This window comes from Equus caballus, chromosome 27 (assembly GCF_041296265.1).
Source record: "Equus caballus isolate H_3958 breed thoroughbred chromosome 27, TB-T2T, whole genome shotgun sequence".
Classification (NCBI taxonomy): Eukaryota; Metazoa; Chordata; class Mammalia; order Perissodactyla; family Equidae; genus Equus; species Equus caballus.
In genome coordinates this window covers 42,425,157-42,448,210 of record NC_091710.1, presented here as the reverse complement: position 1 = coordinate 42,448,210, position 23,054 = coordinate 42,425,157, and the positions used below count along the sequence as shown (strand labels likewise).

At 40.2% G+C, this 23,054-nt stretch overlaps 2 protein-coding genes across 15 annotated transcripts in view; one reads left to right on the top strand and one right to left on the bottom strand.

The window, feature by feature from the left end:
* Positions 1-23,054, top strand: part of SNX25 (sorting nexin 25) — a 165,387-nt gene that overhangs the window by 120,275 nt on the left and 22,058 nt on the right. For 2 of the 4 annotated variants that reach the window (XM_070253161.1, XM_023630938.2), the window contains 6 exons: positions 2,295-2,459; positions 4,706-4,823; positions 8,851-8,917; positions 11,705-11,886; positions 12,673-12,773; positions 14,017-14,618. In XM_070253161.1, coding sequence (XP_070109262.1) covers positions 2,295-2,459; positions 4,706-4,823; positions 8,851-8,917; positions 11,705-11,886; positions 12,673-12,773; positions 14,017-14,097 — 714 coding nt within the window. In that variant the 3' untranslated portion in view covers positions 14,098-14,618. Of the gene's footprint in view, positions 1-2,294; positions 2,460-4,705; positions 4,824-8,850; positions 8,918-11,704; positions 11,887-12,672; positions 12,774-14,016; positions 14,619-23,054 lie in introns of those variants that run through there. The other 2 variants (XM_023630939.2, XM_023630937.2) reach the window with 1 other exon arrangement.
* Positions 11,565-23,054, bottom strand: part of LRP2BP (LRP2 binding protein) — a 42,007-nt gene continuing 30,517 nt past the window's right edge. For 3 of the 11 annotated variants that reach the window (XR_011433312.1, XR_011433310.1, XR_011433308.1), the window contains 4 exons: positions 22,567-22,741; positions 18,149-18,261; positions 15,510-15,539; positions 11,565-11,906 (listed from right to left, as the gene is read on the bottom strand). Coding sequence is in view for 6 of the 11 variants with exons in the window: in XM_070253166.1 (XP_070109267.1) it covers positions 18,196-18,261; positions 22,567-22,741 (241 nt within the window). In the remaining 5 variants the exon portion in view is untranslated. Of the gene's footprint in view, positions 11,907-15,509; positions 15,540-15,928; positions 16,193-18,148; positions 18,262-22,566; positions 22,742-23,054 lie in introns of those variants that run through there. The other 8 variants (XM_070253166.1, XM_070253169.1, XM_001490937.5 and 5 more) reach the window with 3 other exon arrangements.

Here is a 23,054-nt window from a genome sequence, read left to right as displayed (position 1 = left end):
CATGCTGCAGAGACTGCCCTTGTTCCTGCACTTTCCGGGATGCGGAGAGGGGTCCTCTGTGCCCTTAGTGGACTGTTGGTGAGGTACACGGTTTAGTGAGTGCTGCCATTGCACCAAGAGAAGCGTGCACTCTGGCGCACTGCCGATGGGTGGTGTGGGCCTGGCTGAGGGCAGGAATAAGCTGCAGCTAAGCCAGATGACACAGTGGCCATTTATCTTTTAATCAAGAGGATCTTAAGTCAGAAAATACTGGTTTAAATAGCTTTTCATTTCCTCAAAGACTTTATTTGAAAATGCTAACTAACTGTTCAGTATTTTTAGGTGGGTTACACAGCAGACTATATTATCCCCCCAACCACAAACAGGAAAAGCAAGATGCAGAAAGTTTCGTCTGAAAGGCAGATATTGTTAGGTCCACAGAACCTCCCAGAAAAAGGAATTCCACTGAGTGTATGTTTACTTGGATGTTCATATATGACATGTGGTTCCCTCTGGAAGCATACTCATAATACAGATATTCAATAATCTGGCTAATCATTCTTGGCCATGCCATCGTTTATATCTTACTTCATTCCTGCATGCCGTCTTCTTGGATCCTCACATATACATACCACCTACTCCAGCGATTTCCCCACTTCTGGCTCTCTCCCACTTCTGGGTGTGCACGTGGTGTGCACTCTGCTCGGGATGCTTTGCACCTTCCTCCATCATCCACTGAACACTCATCTTAGGTCTTCATAGAACAGAATAACGCGCTTGAAGAGTTTGCAGGGAAGGAGTTGGGAATGGGATTCCATTCTCAGAGTTTAAAGACTATAAAATCCCACTGATGCCTTGCCCTACAGACATAATCTTTGAGAACATTTCTGACTTTTCACACATAATTTAATTTGGTTATTTTCCTTCATCATGGAATATAACCTAGGCCAAAGACTTAACACCCTTAATCATTTCCTTATTTATATTGATTGTATTAAGGTTAGTTATCATTTCCTACTATTTTATAGAATAATGTTGGAACGTAGATTAGCTAAAGGAAATCAAGTTGGGGAAGACTGTCTCACTCATCCTAATCTACCCTCACACACAACTGAACATTACTACTCTCAACAAGGAATAAAGGCCTGTTTATTGGGCTCAGGGGCCAGGGAAGGCAGTAGTGACCCCACCTGCCCATCCGCCTTAATCTCCTTCCCCCCATGTAAGGTAGAACCTGTCCATCTTCAGGCCAATCTTCTGCAGGATACGTGAAGCTACAGCCGCTGGAAAGCTGGTGGAGCTGCTTGGCTGCCCCGGCCCGAGTGTGGAAGCATTGGGCGTGCTCAGAGGTGCTTATCCTAGGGAAGGCCATAGGGTTTATCAGATGTCAACCTTTGTCTGAACAGATATAATGTGAACAGCATGGCCCAGCTCCTCTGGGACTAGAACTTAACCTCTTCCACCACCCCAGTTTCTGTCATCAGACGCACAGTCTGCTCCCCAGTGTTCCATCTCCCCCAAGGGGGTTACACCTTATTTCCCACTGTTTTATTTATTCCTACTCCTGTATCTTTTAATAGTAGACATTTAAACCTTCTCGTGGTCACATTGTTAATTTTACTGTCTTACTGTAGCCCTTGCTTATACATAAACAGACTTGATTTGTATCCTCTTTTCCTCTCTCCTAAGGCCAGATAAGTACATAAAGAACTTGAGGAAATTTCCAGGGGAAGGGCCAGTAGAAACAGGTAATTACACAAACAAGCACGGCTTGGAAGATGGCCGCACAATGAAATAAAACTATTGCCTGGCAGGCAGGGCCACCATGTGACAACTCAAAGTTCTTTTTTCAGCTGTTGCATGAAGTCTGAACATAGCCATAAGGGGTGGATTAGGCGTATCCTTGTGTAATGTGCAAGTACGTAAGTTGTTCAGACACAAATGAGGGAAAGTTAAGTTGACTTTCAAAGGCAGTGGTCCCAGGATCTGTAAGCTGTGTGCAAAGGGAGAGTTTTGTGTTGCACTGAGCAGTGCAAACTGGAGTGAGTTCTCTTGTCTGCACAGTATCTCCCACAAGCAGAATGGTTAGGACACTCCTGTTAACCTAGAGAGGATCACTTGCCACTCGGATCATTGAGAACTGATCTAATGTGTTTTCTTTCATGGGGAAAGGGAAGTGGTTTTAGGTTCAGAATTATGATGTAAGTAAATCCCCCAATGCAGTCAGTTCTGCCTTGTCTGTCTCCACTTGTGGTAGCTTCTCGCAACATGGATGTATTCCTGTATAGGAGTGATTAATCCTCTTCCTTCCACAGAATCTGCTTTCGGATGAAAGACTGTGTCAGAGTGAAGCACTTTATGCCTTTTTGAGCCCTTCTCCTGACTACCTCAAGGTTATTGATGTGCAGGGGAAAAAACCCACTTTTTCATTGTCCTCATTTTTGGAGAGACTTCCTCGTGACTTCTTCTCCCATCAAGAGGTGAGCTGTCTAAAAGTTGTACCATGTTGGTAGCATGTTTAAATGAATGTCTTTTTGAAGGCTGTTTGAATAACAGTTATTTGTTGAAAGCTTGCTGCTAATCGGGAGAAAACAAATTCATCCATGTTCAGTTATGATCACTGTTGTATTTGGGGACACCTGCTTGTGCTCCCCTACAAGCCACTCGGAAGAATTAAGATACAGAAATGAAAAGATTGGGGCTGGCCCAGTGATGTAGTGGTTAAGTTCGCATACTCCGCTTTGGTGGCCTGGGGTTCACTGGTTCAGATCCTGGGTGCACGCCTAGCCCTGCTCATCAAGCCATGCTGTGGCAGCATCCCACATAGAAGAACTAGAAGGACTTATAACTAGGATGTACAACTATGCACTGGGGCTTTGTGGAGAAAACAGAAAAAGAGGAAGATTGGCAATAGATGTTAGCTCAGGGCCAATCTTCCTCAAAAAAAATGGAGGAGGGGAAGCTATTTAACCAGTGATAAAACACAGACATCAATTTAAAAAAAAGGAAATGAAAAGATTAATGACAAAAGGTGGGTAAGGGAAACGTGGATGGGAAGTTCTATAGGACTTCTTCCACTGAAAGTGGATAGCCAGTCCTTGGGGATGAGACTGTCATTATGGAGGAGTTGGAGCTAAGACTGAAGGTTTGGGAGAGGAAGGTGTGTTTGCAGAACAGTCAGCAGGTCACTGGACTCGAGGGGACGGGTTCTATATTGGGTTAATGGAAGATGAGGCAAAGAGGAGGAGGAGGGGGGCAAGGTCATGCTGGGCTGAGGAGTATAGACTTTATTCTCAGGGAATGGAAAGCCATGGAATATTTTGAAGCAAGATGAATTTAACGGAGATAATGTATGGGTAAAGGAAAGAATAGAGACTGCAGACGTTTGGGATCTTATATTCTGGACCTCAGGCTTCCCCTCAGACTAAGCTCCTAACTTATATTTAGGCCACCAAAGCCCCTTGTTTGACTCTCCAGCAAATTGCACAAGGTCACTTCCAGAATTTGGCATCTCCTTAGTTCATTGCCAAACGCCACTGCCTCTTCACCGGGATTGCTTTAATGAGTTTGGACAGAGGACCTGATGCTGGAAAGGAGCCTGCTGTTTTACTGCCTTCTGAGCTAGGAGGAGAAGTCAGTGTGTACTATAGAGCATACCCACACCAGGGTTCAGATCTGTGCGTAAACACGCTTCCCTCCCAAACATCTCTCCCTCTTCTTTCCTTCATGGCTGTGCATGTAACGTCTGGCTCTGCTTGGCCAGCTTACCTCCATTACCTCCCGTTTATTCCTGAACCCCTTGGAATTTGTGTTATGGCCAGTCCCTCCATGAATTATTCTCTGAAGGTGGTGCCAGTGGCCAAATCTGGTGGCTTCCTCTCCGTCTTCACCTTCTGCAGCCTCTTTGCAGCATTTCATGTTGCTGGACTTCTTGTAAAGCTGTGAAGTTTAAGGGAACTCCTCTTGTCTCTGTGACTTCTCAGTCCTTTCCTCTGCTCATCCTGTCCCCCCAGAGTCCTGTCATTAGTCCTCTGCTTGGTCCCACAACTTCGGCCTCTCTAGCTGTCTACCTCGCTGCAGACATTAGAATGAACTCTCCCAGCTGCCCTTCCACTGCCGGTGTTTGTCCCTCTGACGGCACTTCGTCTGCTTATAGAAACAGCTGTGTGCATATGTGTCAGTCTCCCCAGAGAGCTATGGGCCACTGAAAGTCTGGATCCATGTCACATGCACCTGCACTAGCCTGGTGCCTGGCGTATAATGGGTTTTGAACTGAAACTTGCCGATAATGCAGATCAGAAAATGAGGCACGCTGAAGTACAGAATAAAAGCTTGCATCAGAGCTTTAAAAATAACTAAATTACTTTAAAATATACATGTTTAAAAAAGAACAGTGAATTCAGAATCATCCAACTTTAAAAACTCAAAATGGTGAGAAAACTATTTTGTTCTCTGCTAACTCACTCCTGATTCATACAGCGGCAGAGGTTTTCAAAATGATTTTAAACCTTGAATAAGGCTTTAGGATCAAGCTTTTCCCTGAGGTTAGATACATTTGGCCCTCTTTCTTGAAAATACATTAATTTCTGCATGTAGGAAAGTGGAAGGGTTATGTAAGGTTGAAATATGAGTACATGGTTTGGAATTTACACTCGAAAAAGGACAATAACTTTACCAACTTTCTTGCATAAATGATCTGCTTCCTATGACTTTTCTGTGCCTCCAGGAGGAGACAGAGGAGGACAGTGACCTCTCAGATTATGGTGATGATATGGATGGAAGGAAGGACGCCTTGGCTGAGCCATGTTTCATGTTGATCGGGGAGATTTTCGAACTTCGCGGAAGTAAGCAAGCCTCTTTGTTATTACTTAGTGGTATTTGCTGGGTAAGTGGTGCACACACACACATTTAATATCCCTTTATTCCTGAATCAAACGTGAATTTCCATTCATTCATTCAGGAAATACGTTTAAGAGCCCACCAGATACCATGGTAGGAGCCGAGGTTACAACCTTAAGACAAAATCATCTGTGTGCTTATGGAACTTAGAGACCCGAGTCACCCTGCACCGTTTTCCTCTGAATGCAGGAAGATAGAGTGCTTTGAATTTCTTTTTATGTGACTTAGCATAGCCGCATTGCTTTACCACCAAAAGGTATGCAAAAAATAATTTTGCAGAGCAGAGGAAGAGCCCTGTTGCTGAAGGTGAGGTTGTGGTGCTGTTAAGATAGGATTATGGCCGGGGATGCAGGAGTGCCTTACCCTAACTTTTCAACTACCTTTCTTCCCATAGAGGAGTGTTGTCAGTGGAGGGGTGGGGGGATTTTGCCCCCAGGGGACATTTGGCCATGTCTGGAAACATTTTTGGTTGTCACAGCTTGGGGGATGGTGCTACTGGCATCTTGTGGGTGAAGGCCAGGGATGCTGCCAGACACCCAGCAGTGCACAGGACAGCCCCTCACAGCAAAGAGTTATCTTGCCCAGAATGACAGTAGTGCTGAGGTTGAGAAGTCCTACCCTAGTAGTTCTTTTTTTTTTTTTTTTTTTTTTAAAGATTTTATTTTTTCCTTTTTCTCCCCAAAGCCCCCCGGTACATAGTTGTGTATTCTTCGTTGTGGGTTCCTCTAGTTGTGGCATGTGGGACGCTGCCTCAGCATGGTCTGAAGAGCAGTGCCATGTCCGCGCCCAGGATTCGAACCGACGAAACACTGGGCTGCCTGCAGCGGAGTGCGCGAACTTAACCACTCGGCCACGGGGCCAGCCCCCTACCCTAGTAGTTCTTGAGAGAGATGTACTTAGAAGAAACAAGAGCAAAAAGAAGATCAAAATACTGTATCTGTTAAGACCCGCACAAGTCTTCCCCAAAGCGGTACTTTGGCGTGAGGTCAAATTGTACTGCTTGGCTCAGTCTTGAGTCCCATATAGCACTCACACCTTCCACAGGCCCCCAACACTCTACATCGTGAGACCAGTATACCAGAGCCTCAGTACTAGGTAGAGGTGCGGCAGGTACCTAAAGGCACATCTAACCCCCTAGCAGAGGAAGCAAATGAGAGGAGCAAGGGTTTGCAAGGCACTGCCAGCAACTGGTAGAATGTTGCCCTGTGAGCGTCCTGGGTTCCACTCAGATTAGCATCTCTTCCCTTGGGATGAAGAAGGTAGGCTGGGAGTTGGTTTTATAGGAAATGGGGCTGTGCATCCCTTCTTATTTATATATCCATTAACATGTCACCTGCAGAATTATTAACAGATGAAAAAACTTCAAGTACTATTATAAACTTGAGCATGTCTTATAAGGTCTTTTAATCCTCAGTATCACCTACAATGTCTGATCCATAGTAGATGATCAATAAAATGCCTGGATGGATGCACTGATGAATGAATAGACAGGAAAATTTTAAATGCTAAAATTAATTATCTTTGGTCATTGAACTTTTTCTTCCCCTAAGCTAAAATAATATATAATATCAATCAGCACACATTTGGGGAGCATATGTTTTAGATAAAACCCTGTAGGGGAAACAAAAATATATCAGATGCAGATTCCTCCTTCACTGAATTTACAACATAAGAGTTTCAAAGATGTAATTCACATCAAGCAGTACACACAATTAAATTCTAAACTACAGGCAGAGATTTATATATAAGGATGTTCATTTTAGCATAATTTCAATAATGAAAAGTTGGAACTAACCTAAACTTCAGATGGGGGATAAATTATGTAAAAAATACCCATATGATGGAATATCATCCAAATATTAAAGATCCTTTCAGATGAAACAGCTATAGCTGTTCCATATTTTAGACAGTTGAAGATATATGCTGATGTTTAACGTGGTTCAATGGAGGCAGAAAAACTAGTCCTCAGGATGCATACTAATGTTTAACTTGGTTCTGTGGGCAGGAAATTAGTACTCCACCCAAAGTCCAACTCTTCCTCATTGAAGTCTGGCCCATTAAATCGTGAAGCCTGCCAATTTCGCATAAAGTTGGTAAAAATAAGGAAGCACCGTCTCAGCCTTTTGTCAGTGTGTTCTTTGCGATACAAAGAGCTTGAGACGTGCGGATGCGTCAGAGCCAGTCCGGGCAGGAGTAGGGCTCCAAATCCCGTCTTGCAGCGTGCACATCCTCCCTCATATGCCTGCTCAGAAGCATGTTTGGTTGTGCTAGTGACATTTCAGAGGGGAAGAAATAGAGCGTCGTTTATAATGAGATGTGATGTATTTGCCATCAGCAAAATCCTAGCGTTGCTGCAGCTGCCTCTGCGGCTTTGAGCGAATGAGTCTCTGGAGTAATGGGGCTTTTTCTTATGGGGGTGGGGACGGGGAAGGGTAGGAAAAAGCATAGAGTAAGGGCGCAGCACCGATGGGAGAGGACTGTAGCAGAGCCATTTTTGGTTCCTGGTCTGGTTTACTATCCAAAATGGAACCAGTAATATAGCCTTTTTAAAAATTTATAAGCAGTCACTTGGCTGCCGGGCATTCTTCCTAGAGTTGCACGTGCCCTCAGACCCTCTGAGGGGGAGCTTCCTCTCCTGTCCTAGAAAGGCAGAGTGAAGTTATTGACACTGACAGACATGCTGCCTTCAGCCTGAACACCAGCCCCAAATGAACACGTCTGCCTGCTGACGGCGTGCTCTGAATCCCATCAAAAATTTACGACACGTTTGAGGCGTTGTTCTGATTCCAAGACTTGACTCTTACTTGAAGGATTAACACTACTTTAACGGGACATTTAGATACATTTAAAACGTTAAAAAAGACCATAGAATGTTTTAAAGTCAAGTACCGAGACTGTGTTCATTGTTGATGTCTGTTTGTGTGTCTTCCCTGTAGAGAGCTGTTTGTGAATTTGCTCCTTTTAGATTTTCTTACTGGTGCAGGAGCCCTGAACTCTTGCCTCCATTATAGCAAACTTTGAGTTCCTCATTTCCTCATGGGTCAGTAGCTAATAAACATTTTATTGAAAGGAGGTAAATATATAAATGGGAAATTCGGTTTAGGTTCTAATTTGTGGACCTGAAATATCTTCACAGCGTTTCTTTGCCTTCTTTTGATTTATATTCATGGTCTATACTTGCAAAAATCTGTCTCCGTGTTCATAATAAAAGTTTAGATCTGTGGAACCCTTCGCAGTGCTCTTTTGCACTAAATAGTGACAAGACCCTCAGAGCCAAAAAAAAAAAAAAAAAAAGCACATTAATACTGCCCTTTTCCAGATGAGGAAACTGAGGCTCAGAGAAAGTGATTGTGCCCAGCTGCTCTGGAGAGTGGCCCAGAAGAGTGCTCAATTCACGTCACACTCAGGATCCTGGCTCTGCGCAGTTTACCTTTCTTCCCCTAAAGGCGTAAAACATAGGAGAGTACGAGATGATCTACAAACTACTGTTGACATGGGAGCAGCTAGACCCATCAGTTCATTAATATTTCAAAATATTTGTCAACATCTCTCTACAGGTGTTTCTCATTCAGAGCAGTGTGTTAGAAAATTGGGTTCAACAAGACAGATAGAAATCTGAAATGGGAATTGTACTGTCTGTTAGTGAAAAACAGATATGTTCGCAGTAGCCCAGGGACATATGAAGTAAAGTATTATTTCCACTTGCTAGCTCAGCTGTTGTTTAGGCATTGAAAAGCTATAAAAACTCTTAGGTTTCATCTTAGCAATTGCTAAGGAGAAAATGAAAGCTTAGAGGAATTTTCCTGCGCAGAAGTTTGCTAACTTGGACCCAAATTCTGCAGATATGATAGCCCTGACTTGGTCTCAGGCCTCTGATTGAGTTAAGTGGTAAGATTTATGCTTTGTGCAGCTATGAAAATGTCATAATTGTGATGTCCTGTGATAATACTTTTCCTCTTATTTATATTTTAGTGTTTAAATGGGTGAGAAGAACATTAATTGCTCTTGTTCAGGTCACTTTTGGAAGAACCATCAACAAGTGAGTTGCCTGAAATTCATATTTGAATTTATGCCCTTGGCGTTTGCCTTAATAGTGACATCTCCTTGTGGTGTAGTAGCCAGTGAGCTCTCTAAGTAAAGGTATTTTATATTCTCTTACTTCTGATATGATTCTAAGATTGGATAAGGAAGCAGATTTCTGAAAGAACTTCTCCCACAGAATGCTTGGTGAACTAGATGATAAGAGCTTGAACCACCTCTGTCATCTGGCTGACAGGGGTCACGAGATTCTGTTCTGTAAAGTTGTCTCTTGATCATGATGACCGGTTTGAGTTTCTTGGGTACAATGTTTCTATGTCAGATGGTGGGAAGCACTTTAAGGCTTAGACTGTCAGCCACAATGAAAGTAGGATGAGCATCAAATGACAGGTATTTCTTTGGCGGAAAATGCAAACCATATATTTTTTTAGAGTTGAGGTAACAAAATAGTAATTCCTCTTGTTAGTTAATATCTGAGTATCCCTCAGGGGCGTGTGTATCATATAACAATATTAGAAGCCATATGTACATTCTAAACTATATTACATTATCGAAATACATAAAAGTTCAACTCTATACCCAGTATTCTTCAAGAGAGCAACATTATGATATTCCTGCACAATAAAAATGTGAATCACCTGCTAAAAATGAGGGAAAGAATCACTTGTTGATACAGCAAAATATGTCTTAACATGAAATTATCACCTTTTTCTGAAAGATTTAGTTGTCAAACATATGTACAAGATTAATATATAGTTTAATCATATAAATCTTATCAATTTTGATGGGAACATAAAGAACATACTATCTTTTTATTCATTTGCAAATAGACTATATTTCCCTTATGGTCATAAACGAAAGTTTACTTCTATTTATTTCTAAGGTTTTTTTTAAAAATGGTGTTAGTGGCTTGTTTGTTGACTTAGTATCATAGGCTTTTATTTTGATCAGAAAAATGGCCAGTTTAACTTACAGTTTCAGTTTAAGGCAAACTTCTTAACCTTAGTATTGACAAGGCCTTGGATAAAGAAACTGCCAAAATGGTCCTGTTTTTCTCAGCACTCCAGACTCGCTCATTTATTTTCCTTTTCAGGTTCAGCAAATCATGCATACTTTTCTTGCTCCTATTTATGATATTGGCCCTTAATTATAAAATGAGCAGCTGTGGTTTGTGTGTGGTGAATACATTTGGCAGTTATTTTCATGGGGCTGGAGGAGGGGCATCACGTAGAGAATTTTCAGGCTGTTCATTTCAACAGGCTTTTGATCAGGTAGAGACATTATGGAGCACCTGGCCCTTTGCTATTTTTGCCTTTAGCAGATGATGACACATCATAAAATTAAGCAGCAGCACAATATGTGCCTCTTGCCTTGTACCAACTATAATTTCACATACCAGAATCGCTTCAAAAGCTTCCTACGGTTTTGGCTAATAGAAAGTCAGGCCTAAATTAATAGAAAATGCTTAGGTGATGGCCTTTGGTAAGAGTCACTTACCTAATTTAAGTTGCAAATGGAAATTTTCTTAATTTCTTCATGGAGTGCCAGGGAGTAACTCAAAGCAAGAGTACAGAAAAAACAAGACGTCCACATTTTTATGTAGATTTTTCTTGGGCAGGTCAGCAGGTTCTCTCTTAAAAGCAGAAGTCCCATTAAATCAGTAAAATTATTTTATTTGGTCTAGAGAGGAATTGCACAGTTCTAAGCAACACAGGGAAGTATCCTAGGAGACATGCAGTTACAAACAGAATTAGCATAGTTTTGACTCACAGGAAAGTTTAGACTTCAATAGTGACTGATTTCTGTGTGCAAAGTACTCGGCTTAAAACATCGATTTCAGATACCATTTCTGAAAACCGTACGTTGTCCCTTTAAAAATCTGGTTGGCAAGTCAGGTTCTTAAAGAGCTTTTTGATTTATTATTCATGAATTGAGTTTGAAATTTCAGGTCTTTCTGGCACTAAGAGTCTAAGATGATTCTTTTCCCCTTTCAGCAGAGATTTTGGGCTCTTTGAACGTGTTTACTTGTGTCTTGACAGCGGAAATCCTGTAATTGGTTAGAATTTGACTAATGACTAATGAAATAGTGTAGTGTGGAAGACTTGAGTAACCAGATAAAAGCCATTTATTTATAATTGTGCAAGTCAGATGTCTGCCCAATTTTTCATCCCCATGGAAATGTGAAATGAGAGAGCAGTGTATCGTTGAGAGTCCTTCACTTTATGGTGAAAGGAGCTCCCTGTTTTCCCATGCCCATGAGCATGTGAGGGGTCTGCCCTGGGTCGGAACACTGCCCAGCGCTATCTGCCATAGCAACACCAAGAGACAGCTAGCGAAAAAGCTTGGTTCTTCCCCAAGACTTCAGGAGCTCAGGGGGCTTTTCCAGACCACTTTCAACAGTCTTTAAATGGATTTATGTTTTCAGTTTATACCTCTTCATGGAGAAATTAGTATATTAAGTACTGTGCATGGTTAAGCATGGTTGCAAGCTTCAAGCACATCAGCCGTCCCCTCTCAGTTCCCGTTTTGCAGATTGAAAGATGCGCATGGGCGAACCTTTGGAGAAGTCAGTACCCGTGAGACTGTGAGCTCCAGGAATGCATGGTCATCCAGTCTTAGCAAATAAAAAATGACTTGTAGAGCCAGAGTTTAAAAATCCAATTTCTGGTTTATTCATCAAACATTTAGATCAGGCTGTATCTTAACCTACCCATTGATAAATGCCTTTTGAGAATAGAGCATAAAATTTTTAAAAAACCTCATCCAAGAAATATTTTTCTCTTAAAAGACAAATCCGGGACACAGTGAACTGGATTTTCAGTGAGCAAATGTTGGTTTACTACATCAGTGTTTTCCGGGATGCTTTTTGGCCGAATGGGAGATTGGCACCACCGACCACAATCAGAAGCAAAGAACAAAGTCAGGAAACAAAACAGAGAGCCCAGCAGAAACTGCTCGAAAACATTCCAGGTGAGGCCTGGGTTCCGATCCTGCAAAGCACAGAGATCAAAAGGCAGCGTTAACCTTATTAAGGCATCTTTCATTTATATCCCTCAGGAAACATTATTTACAATGAAAAAAATGAGCACTGTTTTTTTTTTCTTTGAAATCGTATCTTGTCCTTTGCTAAGAAATTATACTGAGAATCTTAATAAGAACAATCCTGGTTATAATACTTTCTCTTAACTAGAAAGATGTTTTAAAACAGATAAAATTTGTGCTTTGAAAATCCTGCTAAGGAACACTATTTTGAGCCTTAATTTTTTTTTTTTTTTTTAAAGATTTTATTTTTTTCCTTTTTCTCCCCTAAGCCCCCCAGTACATAGTTGTATATTCGTCGTTGTGGGTCCTTCTAGATGTGGCATGTGGGACGCTGCCTCAGTGTGGTTTGATGAGCAGTGCCATGTCTGCACCCAGGATTCGAACCAACGAAACACTGGGCCGCCTGCAGCAGAGCGCGCAAACTTAACGACTCAGCCACGGGGCCAGCCCCATTGAGCCTTAATTTTTAATTGGGTAGCGCTGTGTTAAAATTGTAGTTTGTAAAAATGCCTTGCATTTGAAAATGCCTTGCCTTGAAAAATTGTAAATAAACTTATTTTCTCTTTAAACATTTGAAAGAGCTGATCATTCATGTTCCTCATGGCTCGGTGCTGATATCGATTGTGTATGTATCATGGAATAGCTCCTTCACTGACTATCTGTGCATAGTGCACTTTATCAATAACAGCATGGAATATAAACTTCATTTTTCAGATGCGCTTCAGAGCCTTGTTGGACAGCAAAATGCTCGTCATGGTATAATAAAAATATTCAATGCACTGCAAGAAACCAGAGCCAATAAGCATCTGATATACGTGAGTAATTTACAGCCTACCAGAGGGTTAACTGTTTCTCCAGTTGTACATTTCTGTCCCCATATCAGGGTAGATTTTAATTCTTTTTTTTTTTCTTTGCATCATTCAACATGATTTATTTTTTGACATCATCGGATTGTCTTTCATATGTTAGCAGAAGATAGCACTTTGGAATTTCAAAGCACTAATCAATGCATGGAATTCCTCCTCACTCCCGAGTTTTGAACTAATTGAGAGATTCGGGGAGATGAAAAGTAAAATATCAGCTTTATTGCTAAGAAAGCATTTGAAGAATGAGTTGTAGGAATGTCCAGATAACCTCCCAAATATCCTGAACATATCCTTCCTAAAATCCTGCCTGCTCCTCAGGAGTTAAATACTGTCCTGCCAAGTTTACCCATATGGGGAGCCTGTACCTGGATGCATCCTGACTTAGGCAGGAAGAGAACAGGGTGAGAACCCAGGAGTAGCTGAGGCCCCTGATTTCCTCCTTATGAGAACTGAGAAAGGCTGAAACCCCAGGTGGCACACACTGGGCAACTACTTCCTTTGGAAAGAGGAGAAGAGATTTGATATTTTCCCTACTGCCTACATTTTCACTGTCATTTGGGTCATTAATCTGGTTAACAAGAGTATAGTACTAGAAGCATTATCATCATTCACTTTATGGTGGAATTTGTAAATGATTTAAACAAATACTTGAATAAAAGCAATGATAGCTAACCAGACACAAAAAAGCAGCAACCATAAAGAAAATGTTACAAACTGAGCTACATTAAAATAAAGAAATCGTTTAATTAATACATTAGATTTTAATTCTTTATGTTCTTAATCATTCTTATTACTTGTAACTCTGAGCTCATTTTCTCAGCTTCATTTTTGTTTGTCTGTTCAATTTGGGTTAAAAAAAAAGAAAAGAAAAAAGTACCCCCAGTGGATGAAGCATGTTCCTTCTCTCATACTAGTTGTCTCCCTTCACTCGATTGGTTTTCTTATTTCAGCAAAGCAAACTGTTTCCCAGTCATCTGATTATATTTAGCAATATCAAATATCATTGATGGTTTGATAATGCTTAACAGACATGAAATAAGTATTAATTTCATTTGAGAGTAACTTGTTCACTGAGAATAATCTCAGACCTAAAATTAGACTTTTCTCTTAGACGTGAATATTTATTTTGAGTTAAACCCTTAGAGAAAAAAAACACACTTTCCCCCTTTTTTCTTCTTCTTTTTTGGCTCAGGTACTGATGGAACTGCTGCTAATTGAATTGTGTCCTGAGCTGAGAACTCATTTAGATCAACTTAAAGCTGGTCAAGTTTGAGACTGCACAAATAAACACCAGAGAAATGTCTGTGTAATAATAGACATGAAACATTTTCCTCTTTTCCGCAGAGGGCTAGACTGAGAACCATATTGATTTTTATTTTAGCTCCCTCCCTTTAGTTTTATGTGAAGTAAGCAGAATTAGGGGAGGAAATGATGCTGTCGTAGGCAACAGGAAAAAAACCACTTCTGTTAAGTATTGATTTTTATTTTAATAATAATATAAATACTTTAAAGTTCAACATGCTGATTGAAATACACGTTAATATGTGATAAGAACCTAGGAAATATTTTAAATATTTATGAAAACGGTTTTGTTTTAAAATGAAGAACTATGAATATTGTACAGTTAATTTCCTCACTGAGGATTCTGAACATTCCTGTATTATTTCGTGTGTACTGAAGAACATTGTCGTGCAATGCTTTGTGTGAGGTTATCGTGAAAATTTTATTGTCTTTATTTTTACCAAAGATTTCCCATAGTTTGAAGCATTTGAAGCAATAAAATATAAAAATGAATCATAGAGCTCTATGATGTTTAAGATGCTTCTCTCTCAAAAAAAGAAGGGGTCGAAAGACTTCAGGCAATTCAAATATTTATCAGATGCCTTTTTTGGAGAACACACTGTGTTGTAAGTACTTCTTCAAGGAGGTATAGAGTTTGCTGCCTTACTCCAGACAAAGAATGAATATGTGAAAAATAGGAGTTTTATTTTTTTAAATTTTTCTTTGAGAAAGATTAGCACTGAGCTAACATCTGCTGCCAATCCTCTTCTTTTTGTTGAGGAAGACTGGCCCTGAGCTAACATATGTGGCCATCCTCCTCTATTTTATATGTGGGACGCCTGCCACAGCATGGCTTGACAAGCGGTGTGTAGGTCTGCACCCAGGATCTGAACCAGTGAACCCCTGGCTGCCAAAGTGGAGCATGCAAAGTTAACCACTACACCACCAGGCTGGCCGCCCCCCCCCCCCCCCCCAAAATGTGATTTTTAGAGTGAATTAGAAGAACCAAATTAGTGCTTGAAATGATGCATGGGGGCGGGATGTGAGCTGAGCTTTGAAGGATGGGCAGGAATGAGACATGGAAACAGAAAGGGGAGGGAAGTTACTTTGGGGAGTTTAGGGACCAGAGTCTATCATTACATCTTGTGGACCACTAAGGGCATTGGGTGAGATCCAGGGCACAGATGTTTTGTTTTGTTGTTAATAGTGGGCCATGGGTACGTCACTTAAACTTCTTGAGTTTCACCATCTGTTATACAGCAATAATAAAACACTTTCCCCTACCTAACCCTCAGGAATACTGAAAGCAAAACAATTAATAGGCAGAAGTTCAGTTTGAAACCCATGAAAGAAAAACACTATACATATTAAAGTGGTGTTTATTATATCATTGATAAGTCATACCTGCCAAGTTCTTGATATGAAACATAAGTTCTGAAAGACAAATGATTAAAAATTAGTAAGCCAAGTTTTATCTTTGGGATTCTTTTAATTATAGCTCTTTGATCCTTTTTTCAAACCAGAGTGATATTTAACACTTGAGAAGAAACACAAAGTTGGCCGTCTATGTGGATAAGAACTGTCCATCGTAGGGGTGTAGAAAAGACATTCAGAGGAGAGAAGCAGTGGGAAGTCGCTGAGCCCCGGCAGCTCATCATAACACAGTTCCTGGAAATGTCCATCTGATACATAATTAAACTACAGCTGTTAAGTTTATACTGGAAATGAGAAAAATAACTATTTTGACTCCTCAATGTTTCTTTAAGATAAATTCTCACTTTTTCATGGGACATCACCTATCAGGAATCTTACAGAAGTTTTGATTTCTTTCTTTTTTTTTTTTTAATTAATGATCTGGAATCTTCAACTCTCTTGAGTCAGTGACTGGCTCCCTCTCAGGTCGAGGTGGATGCCGTGGTCTGTGGCAGTGGTAGTTGCAGGGGCTCACCTGTGCCAGGAGCACCAGCTTTGTGGTAATGACAGTGAAGTGAAATTTTAAATCCTCTGTTGGATTCACGGAAGACATTTAAGCATAGCACATTACCACGTGTCACATGTCAAATTCCTGCATTTAGCATTTCTCAGACCTGTATGTTAATGACAGTTAAAAAAGTGGTCTTTACTTTGGGATGAAGAAAGATAGCAGATCTATTAACTGTGCGATGCAAGTCAACATGCACTGCCTTATTACATTCCCATGAAAGGCTTAAGGAACTGGATGACGTATGGAGACGAGGACACTGGCTGGGAATTTAGATCTTCAGATGATTGAAGGAATGTTTATGGATGGTATTAACAAGAGCGAAGTGAGTGGGCTTATTATTGTAGAAAGAGATTTGTTAGGTATTATGAAGTCTTGTAATGGGCTTGAGATATTGAAACGTCTCTTTCCTGGGGAAGAATAGAGAGTCTTCGGTACAGATTTTAAAGGAAAAGGACTGGTCTTCAGGGGTGGCTTAAGTTTATACTTTTTAAGAGATTTGGGGAGAAGTATGTGACCATTTGAGTGTATCTCACAGACCTGAGTCCAGTGAAATTTCTTCCCTCTGTGTAAAGACAAAATGAAGTTCAAATTGAGGCTGGCCTGGTGGTGTAGTGGTTTAGTTTGCTCACTCTGCTTGGTGGCCCAGGGTTCATGGGTTCGGATCCTGGGCACGGATCTAGCATCACTCGTCAAGCCACGCTGTGCCGGCATCCCGCATAAGATAGAGGAAGATTGGCAGAGATGTTAGCTCAGTGACAATCTTCCTCAAGCAGAAAGAGGAATATCGGCAACAGATGTTAGCTCAGGGCCAATCTTCCTCACACACATGCACACACACAAAGTTCAAATAATTTAGACAAACCAGAACGTGAAACAAGAGCAAGTAATTTTCTGCTGTACAATACTTCTTTGGTGACTGGCACCTACATGTTAATTGCATTGTCCCACTAAGATGAGGTCTTGTTTAAATCCACTTTTGGAAAGGATGGTTGTGGTTTATAAAATAAAGCCACATCAGTTTAATATATTTACAAAGAAGGTATGGTTAAGGTATCGTTAATTCAATATATTTGTTTCACAGATGTAAATCGCTATACATCTTCCTCATATGGATCCTGCTATATTTACTGTCACCTTTTGCCTTCACACATGTCACTGATAGAAGGAAAGCCTCTTGCTAATTTTTTTAACAATATTTAGTTATAGTTCTTATATTGATAGACGATTTATTGAGATTTTTTCACATTTTATCTTGCTTTGAAATAAACCAAAGGTTTTTCAAATGTGGAAAATGAGTTGAGGCACAAAGGAACGTCTTGCTTTAATTGATTATCTTATCAGGAATATAGCCGTTATTTTACTCATTAAATTAAGATTGTTAAGGCAAGATATGGGGGGCAAGATTCTAAACAATTTCTTAAAGCCACTTTTTTTTGAAGTTTATAGTAAAGTAGCCAAATTTTATAAGAGTGTCTTTCAGGAATACCAGATGTTCCAAAAGCCTTAATGCAGTGTTAGCTTTCACAGCCTCGGGAGGACAAACGCCGCACGGACTTGAAAAAAATGTTATCTGAAAGTTTCTTCACATTTCTTTCTTTTTCTTAGTTTTGTGAAGTTTGAATTTAAAATTTTTAAATGACAAACAATAAACTAAAATTAAAAATTTACTATCCAAAATTCATAAAAGTAAAGATCAAAGAAATTTTAAAAATTAAACTTTTAAATGGTGTTTTTTATAAGTTTGTAGCATTTATACTTCTGAAGTTACTAAAACTAAGACTATACTAAGTCTTCTGGGATACTTTGTATTTAAAGAAAGGAAAAGATATTTGCTGTATGGACTGGTTTCAGTATTGAAGTGGTCTTGGCCGGTCTAGGCTAAGAGCTGGATCTTTGAAGACACTTCTGACAGGTCTTGATCCTGTAGGTAGGCTTTAAGTTGCAAAATTATAGGATACAGATTCAAGAATGAAGGTATTGTGTCATCAGTAAAACACCCAGGATAACATCACTTGGGATGCAGAAAATAATCAAACATAGCTACTATAAGAATACCCACCTTTTAAGGTGTTAGGATGGACGATCTTTGTTGCAATGCATTATGGTCTAAATTCTTTGACGAATAACTAAAGAGTGAAGTTCATCTGCCAGTGCAGGATTCAGACGACAGGCCTTAAAAGCAAAGATAAAGAATCAGTTATTTAGATATATTTTGAATTGTTGGGTCTTTGTTTTTAAAAAATTTTCGGTTCGTTTTTAAGAATAGCAAAGTACAATGAATTTCAAAGGGATTTCTTAATTAAGATGCATTTCTATTCTGATTCCTTAATAAGGGAAGTTCAGATGAGCCTGTGCAAAAAAGGTCATACTAAAAATAACCATGCTATTATCATTTGAAAAAGAGAAAATTTTATCAGTGCCAAGATTGAAGGGAATTTATGCACTGATGATAGCATTCTATGTTATGAATTATTAAAATAAGTAACATAGAAAGCATTAACATTTATCCTCAAACTTATTATCTTATTATATGAATAGCAGCATCTACAATAATCATATTTTAAAATATATAGTTTTGGGGCTGGCCGGGTGGCACAGCACTTAAGTGTGCATATTCCACTTTGGGGGCCCGGGGTTTGCCGGTTCGGATCCCAGGTGCGGACATGGCGCCGCTTGGCAAGCCATGCTGTGGTAGGCGTCCCACGTATAAAGTAGAGGAAGATGGGCACGGATGTTAACTCAGGGCCAGTCTTGCTCAGCAAAAAAAGAGGAGGATTGGCACCAGTTAGCTCAGGGCTAATCTTCCTCAAAAAGAAAAAAGAAACAAAAGAAAAAATATAGTTTTATTATGACTAAAGTAAATAGTGATAAGTAGTAGTGCCTAATTTCATAGAATGTCAAGAATTCAGAAGACACATCAGTGGTTATCTCCTCCAAACCTAATTCCATGCAGAAATTGTCCCGTCAATACCCATGACAATTGGTCACTAGATGTTTGCATGGTTGCTTCTAGGGGCAAGAAGTTACTGTCTTGTGGGAAAAACTTGCTTTTTTGTTTATTTTCTTTCCGACAAGTTGTATTAGAAGATGCTTCTTTGTATTAAGCTAAAATTTGCCTCCATGTACTCTAGAATCATTGAAGGGTCCTAGGAGAATGTATAACGCTGGCTTCATGGAAACCCTGAGAGGCAGAGTCATTGGGAGTCACCCAGCCTGACGGTGGCAGAGCTGAGAGCAGGCATGGGTCTCCTGACTCAGCCCACCATCTCTTCAGCATCACTCACTGCCATCTAAAGCTAGAATTCTCCCTCCCCGACAGCTCCTTTTCTGTGTATAGCCTTTCAGTCTGTGAAGACCACTGTCAGGACCCCCTCGTCTCCTTTTGTCTCTGAATAAAATGCTCAGTTTCTGTTTGACTGGATTCCAAACCCTTCACTGGCTTATCTCTGAATTTTCTCCATTTTAAAAGTATCTCCCATAAAATACAATGGCCAAAAATCCAGTGGGGCTATTATCTCCCACCATATGGAAAATAGTTCTAAGATTGTAACCTGCTTGTTTTGCTGTTTTATTTAGGATGAACATATGCCACATTTCAGGATATCTTTGACCCAGAGTTTTCTCTGCTTATATTTATTTAAAAGGATACTAAAGATAGCATAGAATCTGAAATTGATGTGGTTTGGAAATCGGTATGAGAGAGAGAACGTTTAAATTTTAAAAAGTTAAAGACAACTATTATTCATACTAATAGAATGGTGGAGTGGTAAATGTCTCAAAGGTCCATTGTATTTGTGTACTTTGTTCCTGTATTAGTGTGTTAATATGGGCTTGATGCTCTGGAAATTTTAATTTGAAACAATAATTTAGGGTTCCCAAACTTGCCTGCACGTTGGAATGCCCTGAGGAGTGTCAGCAGATGTGCTGTGTCCCACCTCCTGGGTGTGATTTAATTGTTCTGAAAGAGGGCCTGGACTGTGGAATTTTTAAAAGATCCCCAGGTAATTTTAATACGCAGCCAGTTTGGGAATCACTGCTGTAATATCAGATTCAGGCAAGGGACTTGAAAAATTGTTCCTTGCCTTCTTCCCCTGCTCCAGCTGAACAATTTGCTTTCCAGCACTCCACGAATTGCTTTATAAATGTGATGATGATATAATTCTAATTTGGACTTCATGGATGTCATGGCCCTAAGGCATGCGTAGTTTTTTTTTTTTTTCTTTTTTAAAAATTCACTTGCATTGGGGCTGGCCCCGTGGCCGAGTGGTTAAGTTCATGCACTCCACTTTGGCGGTCCAGGGTTCGGATCCTGGGCACAGACATGGCATCGCTCATTAGGTCATGTTGAGGCAGTGTCCCACATGCCACAACTAGAAGGACCCACAATTAAAGAAAATATACAGCTATGTACTGGGGGGGATTTGGGGAGGAAAAAAAATTCACTTTTAGTTACTGTTCATAATGATTCCCCCCTCCCCATCCCCTCCTCACTTTTAAAAATTAATTTTTTTTTTAAATTTCAGGTGTACATAATTCTATTTCTATTTCTGTGTAGATTACATCCTGTTCACCACCCAGAGACTAATTACCATCCATCACCATACATATATGCCTAATCACCCCTTTGCCCTCCTCCCTCCCTCTTTCCCCTCTGGTAATCAGCACTCCAATCTCTGTCTCTATGTGATTGTTTGTTATTGTTTTTATCTTCTATTTATGAGTGAGATCATATGGTATTTGACTTTCTCCCCTGACTTATTTTGCTGAACATAATACCCTCAAGGTCCATCCATGTTGTCACAAATGGCCAGATTTCATCATTTTTTATGGCTGAGTAGTATTCCATCATCTATATATTACCACATCTTCTTTATCTATTCTTCCTTTGATGGGCACCTAGCTTGCTTCCAAGTCTTGGCTATTGTGAGAAATGCCGTGATGAACATAGGGGTGCATGTATCTTTAAGTATTTGTGTTTTCATGTTCTTTGGGTAAATACCCAGCAGTGGAATAGCTGAATCATATGGTAGTTGTATTCTTAATTTTTTGAGGAATCTCCATACTGTTTTCCATAGTGGCTGCACCAGTTTACACTCCCACCAGCCGTGTATGAGGGTTCCCTTTTCTCCACATCCTCTCCAATACTTGTTATTTCCTGTCTTGTTAATTATAGCCATTCTTTTCTTTTTTTTTAAAAAAAGTATGCTTTTTGGTGAGGAAGATTGGCCCTGAGCTAACATCTGTTGCCAATCCTACTCTTTTTTTTTTTCCCTCCCCAAAGCCCCAGTACATAGTTGTATATCCTAGTTGTAGGTGATTCTAGATTCTCTATGTGGGATGTAGCCACAGCATGGCTTGAGCAGCATGTAGGTCTGTGCCCAGGATCTAGACCAGTGAACCCCTGGCCGCTGAACCAGAGCGCACGAACCAACCACTTGGCCATGGGACCAGCCCCAATTACAGCCCTTCTGATGGGAGTGAGGTGATATCTCATGGTAATTTTGATTTGCATTTTCCTGATAGTGATGTTGAACATCTTTTCATGTGCCTGTTGTCCATCTGTATATCTTCTTTGGAGGAATGTCTATTCAGATCTTCTGCCCATTTTTCAATTGGGTCGTTAGTTTTTTGGGTGTTGAGATGTATGAGTTCTTTGTATATTTTGGATATTAACCACTTACCAGATAGATGCTTTGCAAATATCTTCTCCCAATTGTTAGGTTGTCTTTTTGTTTTGTTGATGGTTTCCTTTGCTGTGCAAAGCTTTTTAGTTTGATGTAGTCCCATTTGTTTATTTTTTTTATTGTTTCCCTTGCCCGGTCAGACATGGTACTTGAAAATATGCTGCTTAAGACCAGTGTCGAAGAGTGTACTGCCTATGTTTTCTTCTAGAAGTTTCAGGTCTTACATTCAAGTCTTTAATCCATTTTGAGTTAATTTTTGTATATGGTGCCTCCAACATTTGCTTGATTTTAGATGTGAAATGCATTTGGGATCTAAATAAATTGATCACATGGATTAAAACAGGAAAAGCTTATTTTAACTGATTACCTCAAACTCATGAATATTCCTCCTAAGCGTGGTAGATGTCGTGCATAGGAAACTTTTCAAAAAACTACTTTTCATTCAAGTACTAGAATGAGGATAGAGGTTCACACTTGTTCTGGGTGAGAGAAATCCTGAATATTCTGGCTTTAAGGTCTTGGTGTGCTGGGCCTTAGGCTGCTGATAATAGCAGAGTTAGAGAATAATTTGCATCAAAATAGGACTTTTATCATCTGAGCTTAATTATGCTAATAAGAACCTGACAGAATTGTCTGTAAACAGTCTGCATGTCTGACACTCTCTGTGGACAGAGGTTATCTGCACAATAATTAACTAGGAAAAAACACTAAGCCATAAAGATGTCCAAGTCTCAACTAAAAGCCCAGAAATTTCTACTGGAGTCAATTTGTATTTGTTCTCAGGCTTACTCACTTTAGAATAATACTGTTTAGCTGTTGCTTCATCCTTTGTGATACCCAAGCCAAGCTGAAGACAGCGTGCGTGGTAGAAGGACGCCATGGCCATGCCTCTGTTGATGAATTCCGGGAGACAGTCCGTGACCTTGGCTATCATGGGGATGTCATGAACCTCATCGTAGTCGGCAATCCTGTTATGATGTGAAATTGTGGAATTAAAAAGGACATCAGTTATGGTTTACATTTGTACAAACCACATGTCCAGAAATTGTGCTTGTGCCCAAAGTGATTTCCCTGGTTCTGCCTGTTAAGGACTAAGCTGTTTGTTGTGCGTTGATGGGTAAATATAACACAGTCAGTGAATACTGGGGGGGAGGGACCACTGGGGCGGCTGCTGTGCAGCTTCCCTGTGGTAAACTCGTCAGGCTTAAGGACCACTAGAAAACAAAAGAAAAGTTCCTTTTTTCTTGTAATATTAATATTTTAATATCACTTTGCAGGTTT